The sequence below is a fragment of the Gopherus flavomarginatus genome, chromosome 2 (assembly GCF_025201925.1).
Source record: "Gopherus flavomarginatus isolate rGopFla2 chromosome 2, rGopFla2.mat.asm, whole genome shotgun sequence".
NCBI lineage: Eukaryota > Metazoa > Chordata > Testudines > Testudinidae > Gopherus > Gopherus flavomarginatus.
The window spans coordinates 272461736-272489675 of NC_066618.1; the positions used below are offsets into that span (position 1 = coordinate 272461736).

General features: G+C 40.5%; 1 protein-coding gene across 4 annotated transcripts in view; it reads right to left on the bottom strand.

Moving 5' to 3' along the window:
• The window catches only part of CSMD3 (CUB and Sushi multiple domains 3), a 1198342-nt gene that overhangs the window by 759932 nt on the left and 410470 nt on the right, over positions 1 to 27940 (bottom strand). For 3 of the 4 annotated variants that reach the window (XM_050940462.1, XM_050940461.1, XM_050940464.1), the window contains exon 6: positions 27160 to 27272. In XM_050940462.1, the coding sequence (XP_050796419.1) occupies positions 27160 to 27272 (113 nt within the window). Of the gene's footprint in view, positions 1 to 2579; positions 2892 to 27159; positions 27273 to 27940 lie in introns of all 4 variants that reach the window. The other variant, XM_050940463.1, reaches the window with a different exon arrangement.

The following is a 27940-nucleotide window of genomic DNA, read 5'->3' on the forward strand; positions in this document are numbered from 1 at the left end:
CTACTAGTTGACTTATGATCTGTGGTAAGATGATTTATCTCCTTGTTGTCTCTACAAGAACTTGAATAGAACTTTGAGATAAGCTGAACTATACTGAAGAAAATTGCAGGTTATCTAATTATGACAAATTTTACATGCCTACCATATTACATATGACTGACCATTAACCAAAAATAGCATATATGTACACTATGTATGTACAGCTAACAGCATTAACATATACAGTATAAATTTGGTATGATAAAGTAAAATAAAAGATTGTGGAAAGTAAAATGTCAAATGGCAGCTTCATGGATGTTAAGATAATACACCACAAGTGCACTAATGTACTGGATTCAGTAAAATAAAGACATTTTCATACTTATCAAGAAGGCGATGAGGGGTGAACCTCAAAGTTCAGAGGTTTAAGTTTGTTTCAGATACTATAAAACAATATTTATAAATACATACATTACATTTCATTCAACTTATTTAGCAAACCATACAAATATTACAAGCTATGGCCCCAATCCTGAATAGAGAATCACTTGCACAGGCTTCTGAAGTATTCAGAGCCTGCAATGAAATCAATGGGTCTCCACATAGGCACAAGGACCCACAGTACTCTGTAAAGATAACTTCCTCTATTATTAAAACTATAACAGCTGACATAGAAAATGGCAGCCTTTAAAGAACACACAGGAAGAAACTGCCTGTCTGAACTTCTGTGCACATAAAAGTAGATTTGGGCTGGGCTCTGTGAAGTAGCTTTCTAGAGCAGAGACTATCTTCATCTGTTTGTCACTATTTTAATATAAATCTTTAATAAATAATAATATCTCAGAGTTTGTTGCTGTCTCATCTTTTTCTAATACAGTTTGCTCATTCCTAACAGAAGATTTTGTATTTTAATATAATAATACAACATGACGTTTCAGATGCTCTTTAAGATGCACTGGCTGAAAGGACAGTTTAGAGAAGAAAAGACAGTAGGAAAGCAGCAGGAAGGACAATGTATCTTGTTGAAGAGATTACATATTGTAGATAAAAGGGATTGCATATGTATGATTGCACTATCAGTTCAAAATTACTATGCTCAATGAGTGCTACAATACGTGTTTCTATACATTATTATAACGGCCTGGAACAGCCTTGTTTTATTTGATGAAGCGTGACCCTTCCCCTGTCTTTCTTTTCTGACCAAAGATATTTTCAAGTACATTTTCATATAGCTATTTTGGGCCAAATTCTACGCATTTACATGAGTGAATATCCATGAAGATACTGCAGATTTACACCATTGTAAAACAAGAGTATAATGTGGCTCTCTGTATTTAATGATTACATTTATTTGATCATTTCATATGGAAAGTATGTCCAATGCTCACACGTTAGTATTTCAGATTCTCCGATTCAGAGTGCAGAATATTTTCAGATACTATAAGGCTAGGTCCTCAGCTGGTATAAAACAGGTTAGAGCACCGTGGAAGCAAATGGAACTACACCAAAATATATCAGGTGAGTATCTGACCCTGTGTGTTTGTGATAAGATCACAACAGATTTCTCACTTGAAAGTTACTTAAACTAGCAGCTATTGAACCATTTACGTATGAACTGTTTGTGATATAAAATGTGCTGCCCTTTAGCCCTTTGATGTTCATGAACCTATGGATTAGCATATATACAAAATTTCAATAACTGCCAATAGTGTAACATTTATCTGCTCCTACCATGAACTTTCTGAAGGTGCTGGCATGAAATAGCAAAATAGGTGACATTCACTCTATATTTTAATTTAGATGCAGATTAAATTAAAGAATTTGAACTATGTTTGTTTCTAAAACCATTATTTCAGACAGTCAGTTACCTTTCAGCTAAAATAGGCTGTTTTGTTTACATTCCAAAAATCCCTCACTGCTTCTCTTTATAGACTAAGTCATTTGGATACAAGAGGATGTCAATTTTAAGCTATTAGCGTTTGACATTGAATTCCCCTTTTGCCCACTCTGCTTCATTCATTAACTTTTGTCTGGCAGAGAGACAACATACTGATGTTTTAAAAAAAAGCCAAACTACAGTTATAGATTTCTTTTTTTTCCCCTAGGTGTGGATATCAGCTGGGTTTTTTTAGATACCACAGCAGCTTGTAATGTATATTTTTTTTCAATGTCATAGTTGGTCATGCCTGCATAAATATATAGCATTGATGTTTAGTTTAATTTTTATGTTCCCTTTCTGAACTTTACCTGATCTCACTTATACTAGTGTAAATCAGAAGATCCAATAATATAAATCAAAGTAAGAGTAATCATAATTAGGCCCTACATTTCTCTGTCTCTTTCCCTTTCTATAATTACACCAAATTTTCTCTGTTACAACAGCTGTTTCTTACAGGTTCCTTTTCCATCTCTCTGCCCACTAGAATCAAAACTGCACACATTCCTTTCTTCAGTTTTAATCTGACTGAAAACCTGTCTCTTAGTTTTCACCACTTGACTCAGTTTCACTGTCTGATTCTGTAACTGACTTTTCACCATTTGCTTGTGTGAAATACCTGAGTTTGTAACTAAATGGGCACAAGTAAAATAATTTCCAATACCTCGATGAGCAACAACTGCAAGTTCTTTAGTTCTTTCTATTTGCTCAGCATTTCTTGGTCTTCTTCTTGCACTTTGTATGTTTGCTTGATGAAGGGAGAGCATTTCCTTGGAAGTGGTGGGTTCCAGAATTGATTTTCTGAGATTCATAGCTTGCACTCGCTGCTCTTCGGAAAGTCTATGGCTGGTGACAGCAGTAACACTGGATACAGTAACATCAGCAGATGTGCTAGCAACAGTAATAGCACCAGTAGTAGCCGCAATATGCTCCTCTAACTCACCAGTGGAGGCAGTTTTGGTCAAACTGGAAGAACCTGTGGGACACATAGTAGCACTGGATGCTAACTTTTTCTTTTGAATTGTGTTTTCTGAACAATTTATTAGATTAAATTTCCCTCTGTTTACCACAGCAAAGACAACTGAAACGGAGAGAGTCCATAGCAGTTTAGTTTTAAAAATTGCAAGTAATCAGAATATTTGTGTGTCAGTAAACACAATGTGCCTGTACTGACTATTACACACATCATATTTGAATTTAAAATACCTTGCAAAAACTAAAGTACAGTACTTCTTGGGTTACCAACCAAGTTGGCAGCAACAGGTCACTCATTGCCAGCACACACCTGAAGGCAGCCTACCTAAAACAAAAAAAAGATAACTACATCTATATGGTGAGTAGGGGGGAAACTGAATAATGCTAACTACCCTAGCAAAGCTGACACTGGCTGACCGCAGTACAACACAGCCTATGGAGGTGGTGCCGGCTTTCTCATTCTACTCCAACAGCTGTGGTAGCTTGTAAACCTTTCTCAAATGTAGATTAAAAAAACTCTAAGTTCCATTCTTTCCAGTGTTGCTTGAGTAAAGACACGAAAGACATTTCACTCCTGACAAGGAAAAGGACAGAAGGGCACTAGAAGGTAAATGTTTTAATAAAAGAATCACTTTGCATAGCCATTTACACTTGGTACCATACAGAACCTTTAATGAATGTGGTACACATACTCCAACACCATTACATCTTTCAGATCCCACTGCAAAATCACATATGCTATAACACTTAAAAGAAATCAGCCAACCAATAAGTATTTGCTTGAACATCAGTTAGGAGATGATTTAATTAAACAATATTTGAACTATCTGGCAAAGTGAAATTGTACAATAGATAAACTATGCAAGTCACATGGACTTATTTTTGTTAATCTTGTGCTTTCACCCCATGCTCTTCCATCCTCTGTTTCTCATTCTCACTTGCCACATCTTGGCACATATTTGACTGCAAGCTAGGGTTGCCAATTTTGGTCACAATCCTGGAGAGTTGGCAACCCTACTACAAGTGCTTTGAGGCAGGGATCACCACTTATGTGTTTTACAGCAGTGATTCTCAAAGCCCGTCTACTGCTTGTTCAGGGAAAGCCCCTGGTGGGCCAGACCAGTTTGTTTTCTTACTGTGTCCACAGGGTCAGCGGGTCAGCCAACTGCGGCTCCCACTGGCAACGGTTCGCTGCTCCAGGCCAATGGGGGCTGTGGGAAGTGATGCGGGCCGAGTGATGTGCTGGCCACCCTTTCCACAGCCCCCATAGGCCTGGAATGGCGAACCGTGGCCAGTGGGAGCTGTGATTGTCCGAATCTGCGGACACGGTAAGTAAACAAACTGGTCCGGCCAGGGGCTTTCCCTGAACAAACGAGGACCAGCTTTGAGAACCACTGTTTTACAGCACCTAGCACACGGGGGGGGGGGACTACCATTTACTGGGGCTGCTGGGTGAAATTGCAATGCAAATACATAATAATAATTAAAGCCAGTGTAGTGTGAACTGTGCAGCCTTATACTACAATCTTAAGATTTAAAAGAAGCACATTTTTTTAAAACAGAGCTTTACCAGTGGTTTGGTACAATAATTGGTAAAGGCTTCTGGATATCCTTTCAGCTGATAACATTCCATGTTTCTATATTCACTGTCTAGCTGTGTTTCCACCAACCAGACTTTGAGAACCTGCCCTCTGTACGCATCTAAGCGTTCTAATAGACACTGCATGGGGAAAGTCATCCAGGCTTTTTGTTCAGCTTTAAGGGGGAAAAGATTTACACACTACAAAACAGAATAAGAGAAACAGAATGGAATTTGGCTGTATATAACACCTTTCATACTCAAGATATATTAAATCTCTTTATAAAGTAATTTAATGTAGTAACTGTGGTGGCAAACAGAACAGCCATTATGTATTCAACAACTCACACAGTCTCTGACATTAAAATGAGTTTTATTTGCATGGGGAATGTTGTGCAGAAGACTTGGTGTTCTGCTGCTCTTTCTGAAAAATGTCACAGTAACAGGATCTGTAAGTTCCATGTGGACTGTAATTAAAATACATGCCAAGCATTATTCTTATTACAGACCAAAGGGACCTTGAGTTGGTATCTGTTCCAAAGTACAGCCCTTCTAAAAGTGCAGCAGCACTTCCCCTTGAAGTATTGCAAGACCTTGACAACACCAGGGAAAAACACAGATTTAAAAGGATGACTTTTTAGCAAAGAGGGGGGAAAAAATTACTAATTGAACCAGGATGACACCAATGTAAATAAAAACTACTATTTATTCTAGAAAAAAGCAGCAGGCTGGAGCCACAGTTTATGAACAATTTTGAAAGATTGCACTAGTCATGTTTTGTGACGTGATGGGACTTAAAGTGCTTTTGTGGTTAAAACCCACAAATTCCATTTCTCCCTAGAGGGATGGTTTTGAACACAAAGCCCTTTGAAGCAAAGAGCCCTTTACACGATCAATTATATAACTGATCCCTGAAGCTTCCAAACTATGAACAAATATTATTGACACCAGGGGTTCTCAAACTGGGAGTCGTGACCCCTCAGGGGATCCTGTGGTTATTACATGAGGGATCCTGAGCTGTCAGCCTCCACTCCCAAACCCTGCTTTGCCTCCAGCATTTATATTAGTGTAAATATATAAAAAGTGTTTCTAAATTATAAGAGGAATCACACTCAGAAGCTTGCTGTGTGAAAGGGGGCACCAAATACAAAAGTTTGAGAACCACTGATTTACATCATGTTGGCACCTGTGGAGAAAGAGGCAGTCTCTGCTACTACCAATATCTAATTTAAAACCAAATTATATTAAGGGTTTGAGGCCAGTTTACATAATATTAGATATGTGGTGTTTCAAAAACTGTTACAACTTATTGAACACTCCATTTGAAAACCTTCAGTAAGCAAAATACCACTTATTTAAAGCCACTTACTTAAAGCTCCAATGGTCTGTGCAATGAAAACTGTAGCGACTGGCTACACAAAATTACCTTCAAGTAAAACCCTTGGCTTGTTGTTCTGTCGTATCAATTTACAACACAAAAATGGACTCATGCAGATGATCAGTAAAAAAGTAAATGGAGCATGGTCTGAGTTAATGCAGAAGATATCAAGACGAAGCCAGAGCTCTGTTTATGCTACTCTAGATAAACAATTTAAGTTACAATTGAGAATTTATAATACATGAATGGTTCTCTAAGCAGTATTTACTTGCAATCTGTAAAAAATACAAAGCTTGATGTGATAAAATTCCTATATACCAAATTCCTAGAAGAGGTCTATACAAATCAGGGCTACCTGCATAACATAGTCTAGGGGTTGAAATGGAACTTTGCTTCAGACACTGTCATAATTGAAGTCCGGTGATCTAGCTGGTTCTAAACACAGTATTCATATTTCTTTTTCTCTCGTCAGTGGTTTATCTCATAACATCTTGGCATATGTATCAGTTTTTCCCACCTCTTACTCTTTCCCACCCCTTCCCCAGGCATTGTCAGCCAGATGGTCATCTGACTACCTAGTCACAGAGAGGCATTTGGAAAATGGTAAATAATTTTCTTACATTAATTTGATGAAAAAAAACAACATGTTTGTGAAGGTTTTAAAAAAAATAAACAATTTTCAAAGAAGAATTTTCCATTTTTGACAGAATTATTAAAATGCTATAGGAAAAAGTCAATTTTTTGTTGAAATGTCTTTCCCTATCCTTATTTCAACCACCTCCACAGCCGAGCATTCACTAAACATTTTTATATAGCCACCAACTCAACCTCATTTATCCTATCACAGTCAAGAGCAGAAAGGGGTCAGCAGCCTGAATAGCAACCAATTTGTTGTCTGCAGAGGGAGAGAAAGGAAGTCCCAAACAGCAGTCCCCATGCTGGGTGGGTAATGATGGGAAAAGTGAGCCTGAAGGCTGCAAAAAGCAGCCTCCCCAGCTTCACTGGGCAGGATGAGAAGAAAAGGGTGCAACTGTCTGAACAAGAGTCACTTCCTGTGAGGTTTCCTTGTGTTAGAAGAGCAGGGAGAAGCCAGCAAGAACTTTATTTTAACATTATGTGTATTCTTCATATATATTTATGGCAATATCTTGCAAGAGCAATCATGCATTAATTCCCAAGTGGATTTAATACTTTCCATTTCTTTCTGAAATATTATGCAGGAAATTCTAAAATGACAGATAAGCTGTAGAACTGTACAAGACAGCAACGCAAAACAGAGAACATTGCCCCAAAATCTTAAACTCCTAAAACTTTGGGTCCTGCAGGTATATGGAAGGCCCATGAACTTTCTGGTCTATGCAAGTGCTGAGGCTGCTCCCTGCTCTGTAACCATACTTTCTCTATTTTCCCATCGGTATTAGCCCAGCAAAGTGGGGAAAGCAACTGATAGCTAGATGTAGCCCTGGAAGTAGATTATTAATAAATGTTAGAAATAGAAGTATTTATAAATGCAAATACTGGAATGTACACAGGGTTCCATTGGTGAAGTCAAAGTTGAGGAAAAAAGGAGGCAACAGAAAATACTAGCAGAATAATTATGGGCTACTTCCACTATGCAAATGTAACCATCCTGCTTGACCATCCCATTTGGAAATAAAACATTTTCTCAAAACCAAACTGTTTTATCTGATGCATACAAGAAAAGGGGCCACTTGTAATTGCTTCTGAGTAATACAAAAGAGTTGGATCAGAATTCATTATGAGTAAACCATTAGTGGCAGTGACCATAATATAACTCTGATATCCTCATTGAGGGTTCTCCTACCAAGAGGCAGAGTTGTATAACTGAGCTTCAAAAAAGGAGATTTTTAAAAAGATATAGAGAGGAAAAAGAAGCTTCAAGGGAAAAAAGTAAGAAATTAAAATCCAAATAATCTAAGAAGAGGATGCTTAATGATAACTTATTTGACTAGATGTATTTAGAATCTAAGTTATAAAAAAGAGAGGGATGAAATCTCATTAGATGAACATACTTTAAGTGAATCAATAGAACATTCATTGAACAAAGATCATTATGAAAAGAGGTATAATTTAGAGCAAAATAGCTGAGAGAGTAAATTATATGATTAAAAGCCAAAGTGCATGAGTTTGTATAGGGAAAAAAACCCACAAATCAAACCAAAAAAACCCCGATCTTTAAAAATCCACCCCTAATATAACTAAGAAAATGGAACACATTTGTGCAAGTAAGAATAAAAATGACAATCAACTGGACTAAAAGTAATAAAGTTAGAAGAGAAAAATACCATAGAAGTGCTTTGGCTCCTCACACCAAGAAAGTACGGAGGGAAATGAATAGACTAGAGATATTGCAGAATGAAACTTAAATGAGATTGTAACAGGGCCAGCTACCACCTGAGTGCCCCAATTTTGGCCTAGGGTGATCAGATGTCCCAATTTTATAGGGACAGTCCCAATTTTTGAGTCTTTTTCTTATATAGGAACCTATTACTGCCCCACTTCCATCCTGATTTTTCACTTTTGCTGTCTAGTCAACCTATTTTGGCCAGAGGTCACTTAGTAGGCACCCTGCCTCAATTTACCTTCTGCAGTGCTCCTTACATAAACTCTACCAGTCCAGAGTCCTGAAAACATTCCCATTTTGGGGTCTAACTTATTTATATATAATTCATAACAATACTTAATCCTAGGGCTTCTTTCCTTTACTCAGAAGAGAATCCTCCTCTTACCTTGTCCACTCCCTCACCTTCCTGCCTTTTTGCTCACTGCAGCTTGCATCAGCCTTCTACCTCTGTCACAGCTTCCTCTCATGGTTTCTGTTTCCCTTTGGCTGTTTACAGAGTCCAGCTGCCCTCTACCAGGCCCTACCTAGGCTATTAATAAGGCACAGGTGGGCTGGACCATGTAGAAATTACAGAGACCCATCACACCATGAATGGGGTGAATGCAAGACTGACTTTGTTTCCTGCTTACAGACTCTTACCCTCTTGCACTTTGTCTCCTAGTGGTAACTCTAAATGTTCACCATCACTAACACCACAGTCCAGTTCCCTCTTAAAGGGCCTAATCTACAATGTGACAAACATATTTGCACAAGATTTCCCTTGTAGGAAAGTCTATCTCTAGATCCTAGTCCTGGACTGACGCATGTTATGTAGTGCTGTGAGAATTACAAACTCTCTGAGAGAACTGTTTGATGGACTATGGGAGACAATAGTTCCCTCTTCATATCATCATGTGCAGGTTTGAGGAGATGCCTGAGAGCTAGAACAGGGTTATTGGTGACTTCCTGGGCAAAGATAATAGCTTAAGGATACACAGTAGAGGACATTGGCCAAGTGATGGACTCATGCCTATGAGAAGCCAAATGCAAAGAAATAATTTACACATCTTAAAAATTCTCTTTCTGAGGGGAACTTATTGTTTATACAGATTGGTGTCTTTAGCATATTTTAGGGAAATTTGTGCCATGTTTAAAAATGAAATGTATCATTTATTTGTATTCCAGTAATGTCTGGAGGATTCAATTGAGTTCAGATACAGCTAGATACAGTACATACTCAGTAAGAGAAAATTCCTGCTCCAAACTGCTTGCACTTATTTAAGTGACTGATAACCTTGACAGATTAAATTGCAATAAATGTGGTTTTCATCAGCATTCTGAATAATGTAAGACCAAAAGAGCTGAATCACTAAAAAAAAAAAAGGATGCAATTTATCATTATAAGCATCTACTGTACTGCAGGCTATACTGAAGACTAGTCCATTTTTTTAAAAGGTTGAAGGGTGATGCTGGGAATTATAGATTCATGATGCTTATCTAAATACTGAGAAAAATATTTAAGAAAATGAATACAGATTTATTAACTTATCTGATCCTGCCCTGTTGTGATAATCTGGGGGTTCAAAGAGTCTGGGGAAAAAAAAAGATAAAATAATGGAGACATACCCATCTGCTAGAACAGACCTCAAAGGGTCATTGAGTCCAGCCCCCTACCTTCGGTAGCAGGACCAAGTACTGATTTTACCACAGCTCTAAGTAGTACCCCCACGGATTGAGCTCACAACCCTGGGTTTAGCAGACCAATACTCAAACCACTGAGCTATCCTTGTTGCAAGAATGTCACCAGGTGGTGCAAAGCCAGTGTACCAATTTCAAACATCACACACTCTGTGGTGCCCAGAATAGACTGCTTGTCTGAAAAGGCAGTACTCCAGTTCTTCTTAGCTGGTATAATGGTCCCCAGAGGCTATAGCTAGCCAATACACTTTACAGCATCCCTGAATCTGCCAGGGCCAGCAGAGAACTGGTTTCATAATCAAGAGCTGCAGCTGGTGCAGGGGGAGGGATAGCTCAGTGGTTTGAGCATTAGCCTGCTAAACCCATGGTTGTGAGCTCAATCCTTCAGGGGGCCTGCTAAACCCATGGTTCTGAGTTTAATTCTTGAAGGGGCCACTTAGGAATCTGGGGCAAAAATCAGTACTTGGTCCTGCTAGTGAAGGCAGGGGGCTGGACTTGATGACCTTCCAGTTCTAGGAGATAAGGATATCTCCAATTATTAAATGTCTCTGTGGTCCCTAACCTCCTTCCCCTAAACTGTGCTCAATGGACACAGTTGAATCTAGCACAGAGCTTTAATGCATCTAGATGAGTATAATGATAGAGATAACCAACACATCCTTCTCTAATGGTAAATCATGACACCACAATCTATTGCAATGCCTTAAAACACTCAACAAAATTGAGGATAAGGAAAACAGTGGATATAATTTCTTTATGCTCTCAAAAAACTTCCAATAAATTCCTTTACAAGTGATTATTAAAGAACATTTGTAACTTCAGAATGACATAAAGAGGTAATTCTGGATTACAGACTGGGTAAATATAAAGAATCAGAATGAATGGCCAAGTGTCATCACTAAAAGAGGTTAATAGCAGCGTTCTTATGAGATCAGTGCTAGCATTGGTGCTGTTCTATATATTTATTAAAGAACTAGAAGACAATTGTTAATTGGTAAAACTTGCTGACAACACAAGTTGTTTAGATTAGTCAGAAGACAGTAGGGAGGATTGAGATGGGTCCAAGGAAGGTTAAACTGATCATAGGAATGTGGTGTTAAGTGGTGAGCAGTGGAGTGGAGTTCTGAATTCCAAGAGAATAAGATTAAGATTTTTCAGTTTAGAGAGGATAGACAAATGAGACTATTATAAAGGGACTATAGAATAATGAATGGCATAGAAAAAAAGCAAAGGGATGTATGGATTTTCTCTTTCCTATAATAAAAACAAGAGGGCAATAAATTTAAAATGAACAAAAGGAATGCTTTAGTGTAACATATAGTAACTTGTGGAGCCCATTCTTGCAGGATATTATTTAGGAAAATATGTTAGCAGGATTTAGAAAGGATAAGTCCTTATGAAAAACAATAGCATCTACTAAGCTACAATAGCAAAGGTAAATTTACAAAGGCATCCAGTCTTCTGCTTTAGGACATACAAACCATCAACGAGGGTCAAAAAATATCTCCCAATGAAATTCTATTCACAATACAACACGGGCATAAAGAAAGTGCTACATGTTTTGAAATTGAGAGGATGCTGGAAGAGGTATAGTATATTCCATTAAAAGTGAATTATAAATGTGTAATTATTAGTAGTCACAGTAAAACCTAATTGAATTCATCCAATCAGGAAACAAAATTATACCATATGATATATGTGTCCAGACACACTAGCCTCAGCAATGCCTGGATATTTTTTTTAGAAAATAATTTACTTATACAATTCCACAATCTTCACATCTAGAGTTATCAAATATATCAGAGCAAATGATTCACATAACATAGGATATGTATAAAATCTCACTTTTCAGTGAGTGTTCCATTTTCTAGTGCTCTTTCTGGCCCACAAGGGAATACAGCTTACTAATAAAGGAAAGCACTTCATATGACAAGAGTTGAATACCAGAATATTTCCTAATGAACTCATATTGCCATTAGCTAGTTACTGCTGAATTTATTTCAGAATGAATAAATGAGGGCCATCTTCTGAGGGAATAAATATATTATTTGTAATGGAAAACACTTCTGAGTTATTTCTGTTCAGATTAAATATGATATAGTCGTACTTATCAATTAATTTTTAGCAAGGGAAATGTTAGGCAGCACTATAAAGTTATATGGAAGAACTGGTGAAATTTAATAAAAAGTTCTATCCTAAGTGAGATGCAGAGAACTCTCTAGGAGACCAATGCCATTATGAAGCTATTCAGGACCTATTCTGAAATGTACTTAAGACTGTAAGAAAAGAGGTCATTTCTGCAAATGTAATTGATGCTATCAGCATCAAGAAGGTAACAGGTAGGCCGTTAAGCTATAAAGCGTACCTCTTTTGTGCAAGGCACAATGGCTCTGGCTCAACAGCACCTGCTATGCTAGTAAGCTCCAGTGAACTATTAGTCAAATAATTTCAGATAACCTGTAGACATTTGACTGAGTATACATTAATCCATAATATATTTAGAAAGGAGTGACACACAGGGAATCTATTGGGCTGGATTCTACATTTTATAGAGAAACATCTTGGGCTGTGATGGGAGAACACACATTGAAATTTGTCCAAAATCATGTGATGTCCAAGATTTTCAGAAGCAACTAGTGACTTCAGGTAACAATTTTTGGATGTTTAACTGAGGCACCTTAAAAGACATCTGATTTTCAGTGGGGTGGAGTACTCAGCACCTCCTGAAAATCAGGTCCTTTTAAGCAAGTAGGGTGCCGAAAATTTGAGGCAAACATAATCACCAGTCATTTTAGAAAATGTTGCCCTGCTGTTGAAAAAACACCGTGTGCTGCCCCTATCCGAGTGCCAGCTCCACAGCTCCCATTGGCCAGGAACCACGACCAATGAGAGCTTCGGGGGCAATGCCTGTGGGTGCAAGGGCAGCAAACGGAGACTCCCTGGCTGCCCATGCACCTTGGGGGCCACAGGGACCCAGCAACTGCTTCCTGAGAGCCACAATAAGTGACGTCGGGACCCCACACCTCAAACTTCCTTCCCATACCCCAACCTCCTGCCCCAGCCTGAAGTGGGGTGGGGCTGGGGATGAGGGGCTCAGGGCTGAGGCAGAGGGTTCGAGTGCAGGGGTGTGAGGGCTCTGGTTGGGGGTGTGGGCTCTGGGGTGGAGATGAAGGCATTGAGGTACAAGAGGGTGCTCTGAGACTATGGCAGGGAGAGAGGATTCTCTCCAGCTCTCCCTCCCTCTGCAGCAGCATCTAGGCTGGGGCTGCAGGATATTCGCCCGTCCCATAGCCCCCACAGGTCCAGCCAGCGCTAGGTTTGGGGCCGGGTGCCCTGTGACAGGCATGGGCCAAGCCTCCACGGCTGGGTCTGGGTCGGGGTAGGGGGATCCCGTACGCAGCAGGTCCAGACTGCAGCAGATTTGCCATAGGGGTGACCACTTTGCTGTGGCTAGTTTGAGTCTGGGCTTGGTTTGGGCCAGGGGAGGGGCGGCCCTCCCCAGGCTGAGGCAGGTCCCTAGGTGGGTTCCTTGAGCACCTGTGCAGTGCTAAATAGGCTGCTGCATGGCCAAGAAGCTTAGAGGTAACTTAGCCTGCAGGACCACCACACTTACTGCTTCCCCCCTATCCACAAGGTTTGTTATCCTGTCAAAGAAAGCTATCAGTTTGGTTTGACACAATTTGTTCTTGACAAATCCATGCTGAGTGTTACTTATCACCTTATTATCTTCTAGATGTTTCCAAATTATTGCTTAATTATCAGTGGACAAATCTAGCTCCATGAAATTAACTGTCCTACTGCATATAATATAGTTACTTCTCAGTCCAAATATTCCTCAGTTACAATACCACCTGAGGTTCCAATTCTGCAAACGCTTACCACCAGGTATAGAACTTACTAACACAGATAGGCAAGTAAAAGTTTTGTGTGTTGCTGTTGTTGTTTTGCGGGGGGCGGTAGGTTGCTGCCAGATCTGAAAAACTGGAAAACAATTTTGAGTTGAATGACGTTATTTGTTTAGATTTCAGGCATTTTTAATCCTTTGTTTTTTTGTAAAAGGAAATTTGGAAATGAAGGGCTGGGCTCTCAAGCTTGACTAGGTCTGCCATGATTCACCATGGCCAGAAACTCTCATGCTGCACTGTCTCCTCTCTCCAGGAGTAGAGACTATTGCTTCTCATGGGTGATATAGTCTGATTATGTATCCCAGATTACAGAAGAGAATGGGAGCATACAGCATCTGAACTACAACTCCCATGAGGTGCCACTGCAGCATTTCTGAATGTAAATATTTTGGTTTTCTGATTAAACTTTTGGTTTTCAAATTTTCACCTAAAAGATTAATTTTACTTTGGAAAATCTCCTGGATCCCCCCTGAGCAATGTATGTCCTGTACCAATGTAGCAAATTTAATCTGTGAGAACATGGACATTTCTTCTGCTTCTAACTTCCTTATGTGGAGTTCTCTACAAGGGTGAAGATCTACCAGAATTCAATAAGCTTTTTCCCAGTTAAAAATAATAATAATAAAAAAGTAGATAAAGCTAAACAAGGTATGCAAGTGCCTGACTGGAAGAACACTATCCCATAGGAAAGTTTCTGGCAGTGCTATGAAAAATATCATATGCCTTGGGAAAATAAACAAAAACACTTTGTTTAAAACAGCCTTTAGCAAGCATATTTTGGGAGTTTTACAAATTAGCTTCCTTTCAAAAAAATACCCACAGATTGAGGGATTTTGTTGCAAAATGCTCTTGTTTCAAATGATAAATTAATGTTACATGTCGCTGAGTTAAGACATCAAGATGAAGAGATGAGAGATTCTTGGATCATCAGAGCAAACTCAGGCATCATCCGTATCCAAAAATCTACAAGCCTGTGTCTGCTGCTCTGGTTTTGCTGCATTTTGATGCCATGCTCTGTGAACATTTCTGTCTGTGAAGATCCTTGTTAAGAAGCGATAAATATGAGGACTTCTCCTCTTGGTCTTTGATCACCATTTCTCATGCAGAGTCCAGACATGCTTTTGGAACTTTGGACTGTGACCTGTAATTTAGACATTTAACCTTCCTATCTGATAACGTTTTATGTGAAGACAGGCAGCTTGATCCACATCTGGTGTAAATTGTCATAATTACACTGAGATCAATGAAACTACACTGATTTACACCAGTTCAGAATCTGTCCCGTTGGGTCCATTAACAATGCAGTATGTTGACATCTCTTTTTCAGTGTATGAAGTGGTGCCAGGTGCTCTCAAATGTTACCGCACCCAGAAAGATGGTGTAAAAGTGTCACGCTGTTCCTCAGAATAACTCCCTGTAACCCCCATATTCACCACTTTTATATGATTATGATATATTGTGTACAAAGCTTGCCTTGTCAGATATCATTTGAAAACTCATGGATTATTGAACATCATTATACTGTTAACATGGGTGTATCATCATTGTATTTGAAGTCATGAGATTTTGCTATATGTTTGTTACTGAAACACATTCTGAGTCTGGGGAATGCCCACAAACTAACTCTTTAGAAATAATAAAAGAACTATAAACAAGGGACTTGCATGTCATCCTCAGAAATAGTTCAAGCCTCACATACAAAAAGGGTGTGAGCAAGAAATCTACAGTTCACCTGAGAGCAATTCCTTCCATTCAAAGAAGGAGAAGCTCAATTGCAGTCCATCAAAGAAAGAACTTGAAGTGAAAGTAACTATCCTAAAAGTTACTCAGTGACTTTGAATGGAGAATGTTGCTTAAATAAAAAATGAAGTCATGGGGGTCGGCAAAGATCCGGGCAAGACTGTACTTCGCCAACAGACAAAAAACTTCAAATATAATAGGTCACATTGTGCCATTTAGGCGGAGGTCCATGTTGGTGGCTAGTTCTGAGCCACATTACCCAGGGCGAACTAGTAGAGGGATTGTACCTCATCTGTCCCATGGCTTCCCAGTTAACAGGCAGAATATATACTTTGGATGATACTGCAGCCTGTTCTCCCTGCTACGTTTGACCAATTTCATAGACCAGTATGGAGGGAGGATAGGACCATTTCCCTGCCACCACCACATCCTTCCCATCTAACTCTAGAGTAACTTGTGGTCCTCCACCTACTTTGTGTCTACTTTTCCCTGCTGTACAAGGACTGTTATTTTACCTGATTCTGGTTCACGGGGATGGAAGGCCTCTTGGTCCTTACTTCCATACCCTGTACAGACAAAAACTGAGGCCAGACCCCTGAGTGATGCAGTCAAACTTACCTAATCCTTGGTATAAAGATAATTAGGTTGACAGAAGAATTGTTCTGCAGACCTACCTACTGCTTCTTGGGAAGTTGGAATATCTACGCCAACTGGAGAAAGCCTCTTGTAAGCGTAGGCAGTGTTTACACTGAAGCACTACTGTGGTGTAGATGCAGTAGTGCAGTTATGTGGCTATAGCGTTTTCAGAGTAGACAATATTCCTTGTTCCTCTCTGGATGGAGGAGAATTAAGCTACTTTACTTCTGAGTGACAGCATCCACATAGGAGTATAATGTGATGTAATGTAAGTACATTAATGTCACAGCTTTAGTTAAATTTCTCTTAACTTTTCTGAGTGTCATAAGAACATAAGAATGGCCGTACTGGGTCAGACCAAAGGTCCATCTAGCCCAGTATCCTGTCTACTAACAGTGGCCAATGTCAGTTGCCCCAGAGGGAGTGAACCTAACAGGTAATTATCAAGTGATCTCTCTCCTGCCATCCATCTCCACCTTCTGACAAACAAAGGCTAAGGACACCATTCCTTACCCATCCTGGCTAGTATCAGAGCGGTAGCCGTGTTAGTCTGGATCTGTAAAAGCAGCAAAGAGTCCTGTGGCACTTTATAGACTAACAGATGTACTGGAGCATGAGCTTTCATGCTCCAATACGTCTGTTAGTCTATAAGGTGCCACAGGACTCTTTGCCATCCTGGCTAGTAGCCATTAATGGACTTAACCTCCATGAATTTATCCAGTTCTCTTTTAAACGCTGTTATAGTGCTGGCCTTCACAACTGTCTTAGGAAAGGAGTTCCAGAAGTTGACTGTGCACTGTGTGAAGAAGAACTTCCTTTCATTTGTTTTAAGCCTGCTGCCCGTTAATTTCATATGGTGACCCCTAGTTCTTATATTATGGGAACAAATAAATAACTTTCCCTTATTCACTTTCTCCACATCACTCATGATTTTATATACCTCTATCATATCCCCCCTTAGTCTCCTCTTTTCCAAGCTGAAAAGTCCTAGCATTTTTAATCTCTCCTCATATGAGACCTGTTCCAAACCCCTAATCTTTTTAGTTGCTCTTCTCTGAACCTTTTCTAATGCCAGTATATCTTTTTTGAGATGAGGAGATCACATATAGGCATACCTTTAGCGTCTGGAAAAAAGGTGCCATATTTACAGCAATGGAAGTTAAAATCTTCTGATAAACCAAAAACGTTAAAGCATGGTCAGCAACTATCTTAAACTCCACATTGTGTCAGACTCTTTGAGGGACCATTCCCAACGGTGGTTAGGTCAGTCTACATAGACAGAAAATCCCTGGCATCTTTGCTGAATTCTCCAACAAGGGTGCCTAGTACTGTCAGTTGTTATAGTGGTTTTTGTGAGGTCGTCAACAGAAAAAAAAACCAGGAGCTGAACAAAGACCATCAGCTAGCTTAAGTGTGATTACAGATAAGGTAATAACAGCTTTCAGTTTCTGCTTAGACCGACAATGTGCCGTAGCCCACATCCATGCTAGTGACCCATGAAGTAAAAGGCTCTGTATCCCATTGTCGAATCTTTGAGGCAACTGTCAAGAAAAAGCAAACACACAAAGCCCATATGTATTTTTTGTTTTAGGGTTTGAGAAAGATATTTGAATTTCTGCATGGTTCTGTACTGTGTTAATTCATGCTCCAGCTTACTTGGTACCAGAAAAGAATAAAAAGAAAGATGGAGGAACAAAGAACAAAACAGTAATGTGAAAAAGAAAACAGTCCAAGCAATTTAAGATTAGCATCCAAAGCACGTTTTTTTACATCAATTTAAATACACAAGTCACTGTCAACCACTAGAGTAACCAGTCCACATGTTGCTTCATATTTACACATATTTTTAGGTGCATGTGCTAAAAAAAAAGTCTCTGTATTTTTTCTCTGATATACCCATTAACTTATTTCCTCTCTTTATTTTTAAAATTAGGTTTCTATGATAAAGAATGTTAACTGAAGGCAGATCATGCTGGGAATTCAGCCAAGAATAGATTACTGCTTTGTACATAGTTTTAGCACTGTAAAAGAATAATCATCACCAGTATATAGTGCCAAGAAAAGGGAAGAGGAGGCAGAGGGAGGTAAGGAATGCTTTCAGCAATTCAATATACTATAATAAATATAGGTCTAATACAATAATATAGCATAAAAATAGGACTAATGCTAGAACATTAAAAGATTGATGAGAAAAAGAGACAAAGGAGATGGTGGCTCTCAAAAGTTTATATAAGAAGATAAGAGGGATGAGGCTTGTGTAGAACAAATAACAGAAAGAGCCACAACACAAGACTTGGTAGCAATGAGGAGCTTTAACTACCCAGACATCAGTTGAAAATGTAGTATGGCAAAATACAAAGTTCTTGGAATGTGTTGGCAACAACTTTTTGTTTCAGAAAGTGGAGGCAGTAACAAGAAGGACAGCCATTTTAGACTTGATTCTGACCAATAGGGAGGAATTTATTGCATTTTGAATGTAGGCTGAAAGTGATCATGAAATCATAGATTTCATGATTCTAATGGAAGAAAGGAGTGAGAGCAGCAGAATAAGGACTATGGACTTCAAAAAAGCCAACTTCAACAAACTCTGAAAACTGGTAGCTAAGGTTCCTTAGGAAGAAAATTTGAGGGATAAAGGAGTTCAGGAGAGCTGGCAGTTGTTCAAGGAGATACTATTAAAGGCATCACTGCAAACAATCCTGATGCACAGGAAAGACAGGAAGAATATTAGGAGGCCAATATGGCTTCATCAGGAGCTCTTTAATGACCTGGAAATCAAAAAGGAATGCTTCAAAAAATGGAAAAAGGATTAATTTCTAAGGAGTACAAAAAATTAACACAAGCCTGTAGGGCCAAAATCAGACAGGCTAAGTCAAGAAGTGACTTAACACCTACAAGGGACATAAAATGCAGTAAGAAGTTCTTTAAATACATTAAGAGTAATAGAAATATAAAGAAAAGTATAGGTCTTCAATTTAGCCGGGAAGAAGAGCTAATAACTGATGACATCAAGAAGGCTAAGGTGTTTAATATCTATTTTTCGTCAGTTTTCACTAAAAAGGTTAATGGTGGCTAGATAACAAAAATAATATTAACATAGGGAGAGAAATGCAACCTAAAAGAGAGAAAGATCAGGTTAAAAAATATTTAGATAGGTTAGATATATCTGAGTCGACAGGGCCTGATGAAATTCATCCTTGGGTACATAAGCAACTAGCTGAAACAATCTTGGAATTGTATTAGAGAACTAGCCGTGTTAGTCTGGATCTGTAAAAAGCAACAGCGAGTCCTATGGCACCTTAGAGACTAACAAATTTTGGAATTATTACAGGTTATCTTCAAGAATTATTGGAGAATGGGTAAGGTCTCAGGACTGGAGAAGAGCAAACATAGTACCTATCTTTAAAAGGGGGAACAAAGAGGACCCAGGGAATTATAGACCAGTCAGCCTAATTTCAATTCTTGGAATGATACTGGAACAAATTATTAAAACGATCACATTGTAAATACCTAGAGTATAATAGGATTATAAGGAATAGCCAACATGGATTTGTCAAGAACAAAACCATGTTAAACCATCCTAATTCCCTTCTTAGACAGAGTTACTGACCTAGTAGATATGGGGGAAGTAGTAGATACAATACATCTCTATTTTTTACTAAGACTTTTGGCACAACAAGCAAACTAAGGGAATGCAGTCAAGATTAACTTACTATAAGGTAGATGCACAATTGTTTGAAATACCATACTCAAAGAGTAGTTATAGTTCGCTGTCAAATTGGGAGGGCATATCTAGTGAATTCCCTCAGGGATCAGTCCTGGGCCAAGTACTACAAAGTGTTTTCATTAATGAATTGGATAATGCAATAGAAAGTATGTTTATAAATTTGCAGATGACACCAACTTGGGAAGGGTTGAAAGCACTTTGGCGGACAAGATTAGAAGTCAAAACAACCTAGACAAATTGGACAATCGGTGTGGATTCAACAAGATGAAATTCAATAAAGATAAGCACAAAGTACTACACTTAGGAAGAAAAAATAAAATGCACAACCATAAAATGGGGAATAACTGGCTAGGTAGTAATAGTACTGCTGAAAAGGGCCCGGTGGTTACAGTGGATGTCAAGTTACATACGCGTCAACAATATGATGCAGTTGTGTAAAAGCTAATACCATTGTGGGGTGTATTAACAGAACTGTTGTATACAAGATATGGGAGGTAATCGTCCTGCTGTACTTGACACTCGTGAAGCCTCAGCTGGAGTACTGTGTTCAATTCTGGTCACCACATCTTAGGAAATATATGAAAAAATTGGAAAAAGACAAGAGGAGAGCAAAAAAATGATAAAACAGTAGTGGGCAACCTGCGATCCACGGGTGCATGCGGCCCATCAGGGTACTGGCTGCCACTTTCCAAAGCTCCCATTGGCTGGGAATGGCAAACTGCGGCCACTAGGATCTGCAGAGGGCTGTGCCTGCGGATCGTCAACATCAGCAAAACGTTTCATGGCTTGCAATCAGATTACCCTGATGGGCTGCATGCAGCCCACGGGCAGCAGGTTGCCCACCACTGCAATAAAAGGTTTAGAAAACTTGACCTATGAAAAGTGGTGGATTATCCAATGGACTAAGAACCCTGGAGCCTTGGCAGAAGCTTCAGGGTGCCAGGGGAATCCTCAGTGCCCCGACCACAGTACACAGCAGAAGCACTGGGTGGATGGGAGGGGCGGGAAAAGTCCCAGCTCTGGTCCCACACAGAAGTGAGGGATGGAGAGGGAAGCTCCAGCACTTGGACCATGGCTTAGGCCCCGGGCCGGGAGGAGCTCTCACGCTCTGCTGCAACGCTGGGGCCATGGAGGGAGGACAGAGTTTCTCTTGTCTTGGGACCATGTGGGGGGGGCAAAAAGGAGCAAACGGGTTATGGAGCTGCAGCGGAGGCAGGCAGATGGGGCCGGAGCATGGCTAGAACAGGGCCGGGACCATGGGAGAAGGGGCAGAGTGAGGTGGATCCTTGGGTGTGTCCACAGGTAGAAGGGATGGGGAGGCCTCCACGCTTGCTTGGCCCCAAGGCCCCAGGAAACCTTAATCTGCCTCTGCCTATGAGGAAAGTTTTAAAGTACTGGATGTGATGCTGTATAGAATACATGGGACACTTTATGATATTGTTGATACTAATTTTATATAATTGCAAGGAATCTGACCAGATATGCCATGTGTATCTGTGAAAATCTTACAATTTGTCAAGTATGATAATATTGTTTTTATGTTTGTATCACCTTTCTCAGGGGCAGCTCCAGGCACCAGTGCAGCAAGCACGTGCCTGGGGTGGCAAGCTGCGGGGGGCGGCCTGCCGGTCGCTGTAAGGGTGGCAGTCAGGCCGTCTTAGGTGGCGTTTCTGTGGGAGGTCCAGCGGTCCTGCAGTTTAGAAGGCAATTCAGCATCAGGTACGCCGGCGCGGGACCAGCAGATCACCCCCAGAACCGCCGCTGAATCCATGTGACCGGCGGACCTCCCGCAGAAATGCTGCTGAAGGCTGCCTGACTGCCATGCTTGAGGCGGCAAAAAATATAGAGCTGCCCCGACCTTTGTATTACGAGTTATAGATATGTACAGATATGTATAGTATATCTGTATTTCCAGAATTGTGATGTGTTTTTGGCATGAACACTGCCTAACCTATTTGACGGCCCATCAAGGGTCATCACGTGTACAATGAACCCACTGAAAGAAAAAGGGGATACACCTTATGAGTCAGCAAGGTGTGTGGTATGCCAATGGACAGAACTCTAAGGCCATGTCTACATCTAAAGTTTTGCAGCGCTGGTTGTTACAGCTGTATTAGTACAGCTGTATAGGGCCAGCGCTGCAGAGTGGCCACACTTACAGCAACCAGCGCTGCAAGTGGTGTTAGATGTGGCCACACTGCAGCGCTGTTGGGCGGCTTCAAGGGGGGTTCCGGGAACGCGAGAGCAAACCGGGAAAGGAGACCCGCTTCGCCGCGGTTTGCTCTCTCGTTCCCGGAGCCACCCAGCAAACCGCAGGGAAGGAGACCTGCTTGCTCTGGGCTCCGGGAACGAGAGAGCAAACCGGGAAAGGAGACCCGCTTCGCCGCGGTTTGCTCTCTCGTTCCCGGAGCCACCCAGCAAACCGCAGGGAAGGAGATCTGCTTGCTCTGGGCTCCGGGAACGAGAGAGCAAACCGGGAAAGGAGACCCGCTTCGCCGCGGTTTGCTCTCGCGTTCCCGGAGCCACCCAGCAAACCGCAGGGAAGGAGACCTGCTTGCTCTGGGCTCCGGGAACGAGAGAGCAAACCGGGAAAGGAGACCAGCTTGATTACCAGAGGCTTCCTCCTTCCACGGAGGTCAAGAAAAGCGCTGGTAAGTGTCTACATTGGATTACCAGCGCTGGATCACCAGCGCTGGATCCTCTACACCCGAGACAAAACGGGAGTACGGCCAGCGCTGCAAACAGGGAGTTGCAGCGCTGGTGGTGCCCTGCAGATGTGTACACCTTCAAAGTTGCAGCGCTGTAACTCCCTCACCAGCGCTGCAACTTTCTGATGTAGACAAGCCCTAAGGCTTTTCCATGCCATGTGTTGTAAAGCTTGTGTTTGGGACACAGGAAGTACAAACCAAATGGCAAAAGACCATAAAAGGCAGCTGCATCATCTCCATTTTGTCTTCATTCCTGGTTTCTACCTCTGGAACAATTTTTCTACAAATGAAGCTCTGAACAAAGGACTGAATGACCCATCCAAGTTGTGGATGTGTTCCAGAGGGACTTCTAAGCCAGCAAACTCACCAATACTGTTAAGAACCTGAAATATAGACTTTGATGTTTCTGTATGTATCTGACTACTTCTTGTTCTTTCTTTTTTTCTTTATAATAAGCCTTTAATTTTAGACTCTAAAGGACTGGCTGGCAAAGTGGTATTTTGGGTAAGACCAATCTAATACTGACCTGGCAATGTGGCTGGCCCTTTAGGGTTCAGAAGAACATTTTGTATAGTGAGCAGAGGTTTTTAAACAACTTCTCACTGCACTGGGCCTAGGTGCTGACTGAGAGCCAGAGAACTGGAATGCAATAAGGGAGCTGTGCTATTTCTTTTTTAACTTCATGATAACCAGTATGGGAGATCAGAAGTACAGTTTGTGACTGGTTGGCAAGTCAAACTTCAGGTTAACCATCAGTTTTGGTAGAATCTGCTCTTCTTTTGCAGCCTGCCCTGACGTTGGCACTTCCAGTGAGGGCTACCCCTGGCACCCCGGGTCACACTGGCACATTTAGTTTTGAGAAAAGATGACTGAGGAGGACCTAATAATAATCTTGAATATTTTAAGGACTATTATAAAGAGGACTTTGATCAATTGTTCTCCCTGTCCAAAGGAGGTTGCACAACCACAAAATGGGGAAGAACTGACTATGCAGTAGTTCTGGTGAAAAGGGCCCAGTGGTTACAGAATACCTCATCACTGGAGGTTTTTAAGAACAGGTTGGACAGACACCTGTCAGGACTGGTCCTTGGTCCTTGGTCTTGGTCCTGCCTCAGCTCTGGGTGATGTACTTGATGACCTCCCAGGGACCCTTCCACCTCCACATGTTTATGATTCTATGTCAGTGGTTCTCAAGCTGGTCCGAGAAAGATCCTGGCGGGCCAGGTTAGTTTGTTTACCTGCTGCGTCCGCAGGTTCAGCTGATCACGGCTCTCACAGGCCACAATTCACCGCTCCAGGCCAATGGGGACTGCAGGAAGAGGCACAGACTGAGGGATGTGCTGGCCGCCCTTCCCGCAGCCCCCATTAGCCTGGAGCGGGAAACCGTGGCCAGCGGGAGTCACGATCAGCCGAACCTGTGGACGCGGCAGGCAAACAAAACAGCCCAGCCCGCCAGGGGCTTTTCCTGAACAAGTGGCAGACTGGCTTTGAGAATCTCTATTCTGTGTGACAGTATGAATAAATATGATATGAAATAGATATGGGCAAGTACTGTGGGAATTCCTGACTCAATTAACAGTTGTAGAATTCAAATCTTCCCAGCACAGATGAAACTTTTGAACTTCGTGATATTGAGATATAGTAGGGGTTAGTGTGGTTGGAATGGCATGACAGCAAGATGTCAGTTGTAGTCAGGGCCGGCGCTACCATTTAGGCAGCCTACGCAATCACCTAGGGCGCCAGAATAAATGGTGGGCGCCGTTTTGCCGGAGGGGGTGGCAGGCGGCTCCAGTGGAGCTACCGCAGTGGTGCCTGCGGAGGGTCCGGTGCTCCACTGCTCCGGTGGAGCTGCCGCAGTCGTGCGGCTCCAGTGGACCGCCCGCAGGCATCACTGCGGCAGCTCCACCAGAGCCATGGAGCACCGGACCCTCCGCAGGCACCACTGCGGCAGCTCCAGCGGAGCCGCGGGACCAGCACGTGGGGCGGTGAAATTGCCGTCTGCCTAGGGCGCTCAAACCCCTAGCGCCGGTCCAGGTTGTAGTGCTAGTATGCGGGAAGGATTAGACTTGTGAGAGGCAGGGAGGGAAGACAGGAGAAAGTTATAATAATGTATGTGAGAATTTGGAGTTTTGTAGAGAACGGGTAGGTTTTAGCAATGCAGTTACTACAGCAATTACAGGAACAGTACAGCAATGTTACAATTTACAGGATGTTGAAAGGATTGATGGCTAGCTTTCAGAGTTGAGTAGGGGAAAAACATGAATGGAAAACCACCACATCTAAAACTCTTATTTCTGTTTCATTGCTCTTCAACATAATAGTTTTGAACTGCATGTTTTTACTTGCTACAGAATCTATTTTAAAATGTCTTACCATCACAAAGGTAAAACCTTAAAATACAGTTACCCACCAAATAAGCTGCTAGAAAATGAGCATCATCTCTTTCAAGAAACTGGTTGGCCTATCACAGGAAATATTTTTAATGAATATATGAGATTTCTATGGTAAGGATTGTTTTATATGCTCAAACTCATGTGATAGCCTGTCACTGGCTCTGAACCATACCTTTCCCTTCCACATTACTGCATTTCCCCATTCTCCTTCATCATGGTTAGTTTGTGACAATGTTTGCAAGTTTATTTATTTTACATTTTAATTTTAATTATCTTTTTTCACTTGCCAGTTTTCTCTCCCTCTATCTGACAGCCTGTCCTCCCTCTTCCCATCCTCAAGTTTATAAAGCATTTCCTTTCTCAGGTATGGGAAACTACTGCATTATTTCAGATCTCACTATGTGAGAACAGCTGATGAATTTTTAAGGGAACCTCACTTTATAATTTTTTGGTTTAGTTTTTTTATTTTGCTTGTAAAGTGAACTTTATCATTTGTAAAGGATTCCAGACTGTCACCATTAGAAAGTGAAGAACATAATTTAATCGATAAAGAGGAATGAGAGAAATTGAGCATGTTCAGATTTCATATGCACATTCACCGTGTGCCTCAAACACAATGTGGTGGGAACAATTCTAGAAATCGGACAGCAGTTCATTCTCCTTGGTCATTTGTTCCTTGGCATCTCTACCAACAATGCCAACAAGGGTGTACACTGTATTGTAGTTTTTTCATATGGACACACGTCCACTTGATAACTGGACTGAGAGCACCAACTCATCTCATTCTACATAAGCCACCAAATCAATTATCAGATAGTTTTTCACTACCAACCTCGGACTGGCTTTGTCTAGTGACCTAGTTGTGAAAGACTCCATCATATCCTATTACCAGTCCCAGGAGCTAGCTAGTTTACAGTAAAGAGGGATTTTTGGTATGAAGGATGATATAAAAATATTTTTTTTGTATAACACTGTTACAGAAAACTTGCATTTTCTAGAGAATATAATTCTCAACTTATTTTTATTGTCACTTTTTTCATTCCTCTTTGGAATACTCATTTGACCTAAATTCAGTTAGGGTAAACACACCAGGGCTCCATAACCATGGAGCAGACCAGGGTGCACATTTTAGTTTGCTGAACTGCAAGTCAGATTCAAGTCTGTCTATTCTTGAGTATCTGAGGCATGGTATCTGAGGCATGGCATGCCGCGCAAAGTTACAAAAGGCTTCCAATAATAAACTACCTTTCCAAACACACTGTATTTCAGGAATATGTATAGCTTTATTCTAGTTTAGTTGCAATATAAGACTCATCTAAATATCAGATAGATGGGGCTTGATTCTGCAAACACTTATGCACATGGGTAACTTTTCTTCCAGGCATAATTATGTGTAGGATTGTCATAAAAATTATAAAAAAGATACTGCAGCTAAAATCCTTTTGCTCATCTTATATGGAAATTCTCTAAACAGATAAATGGAAAATTTATCTATAACAAGGGTTACTGTTCCCTGAAGACCAGTTGAAACTGTAAATATATTATTTACAATAGTGGGTTGTGAAAAATCAGATACTATTACCAAACATTATAGAAGCTACATTTTCATTAGTACTTCATCTTTATAATTATCTTGTTCCAAACAGTGAGATGCCCAAGTTAATGCCTCAGATACTTTTACTCTACTTATTCAAAATTATGCTTGTTCATAAAAGCAGTAGATAAGGATCCTAACAAGGTTAATTAAACCCTCAATAATAAACACAGTGTACACAGAAATGTACTGGATAAAATTTCATTTTAGTATGCAGTTCTTATGCACTGTTTTACAAACATACACTATTATATCATTTTGAAGAGTGGGTGATGTACTTTTAGGATAGAAGTGTTGTTTCAGTATTAATTATACACTACCTTTCAGAGTTCCAGATTCCTCTTAAATGCTAAGCGTTTGCACAGCAACTATCTACTTTGGTCTATACTGTAATTTAATAAAGACTATGTTGTTCCCACAGCAGGGGAATGATCATTTATGCATGTTTGAACTATCCATTTATAATAGATTAACACATTTCTCTCAATGTGAAATGCAGTAATGTTTACAACCCCTCCCCCTCTTTTTTAACATTCTGGAATGAAAAATGGTTTTAATTAAATATACCTTGATAGGGAGCACTAAATCCAGGGTATCGGTGGTTGCTGTCCGTTACAAAATGAAGTCTGAGCCAGTTTTTGTTGCTGATAATTGGAGGGGGTATATTCATTCCAGATAACCTGAGTTATAAAAGACAAATGAAATAAAAATAATTAATAGAGGGTAGACAGAAAATATCATCAGTGCTGAAGACCTGGAGTTCTTTTATTTTTTGAAGTTTGATATAAATCCTTATTTTTAAAGAGGAAAAAAAATGCTTTCTTCTAAACATGCTCTTATTCAGATACTATATGTGTAACTCATTGAGACAATGAATATGCCTTTTTATTTCATGAATGAATATCATATGTTACTCATGAATGGTAAACCTATGAACAGCAAGTGTCTGGGTTTCCTTAACAAATGGAATCAAGAGGCACATTCTATATACTATCCGCACAAGGCATATACTGTCTATCTAAGGTACTGTGTACCTTGTACTATAGCATCTGAACACCTCAAAACTTTAATGTATTAATCCACACAACTCCTATGGTAAGGAAGTGCTATTATCCTCATTTTACAGATGGGGAACAGAGGCACACAGGGCTGGATTTTTAAAAGTATTTAGATGCCTATTGAGATACAGATATACTGCAAATGAGATTTTCAAAAGCACTTAGCTGTCATTTGGGAGTTAGGCACCTAAACACTTTTGAAAATACCACCAAGTGCCTGCCTGCATCTTTAGCTACCTAAACACCTTTAAAAATACAGTGCAGAGAGGCCAAGTGACTTGCCCAAAATC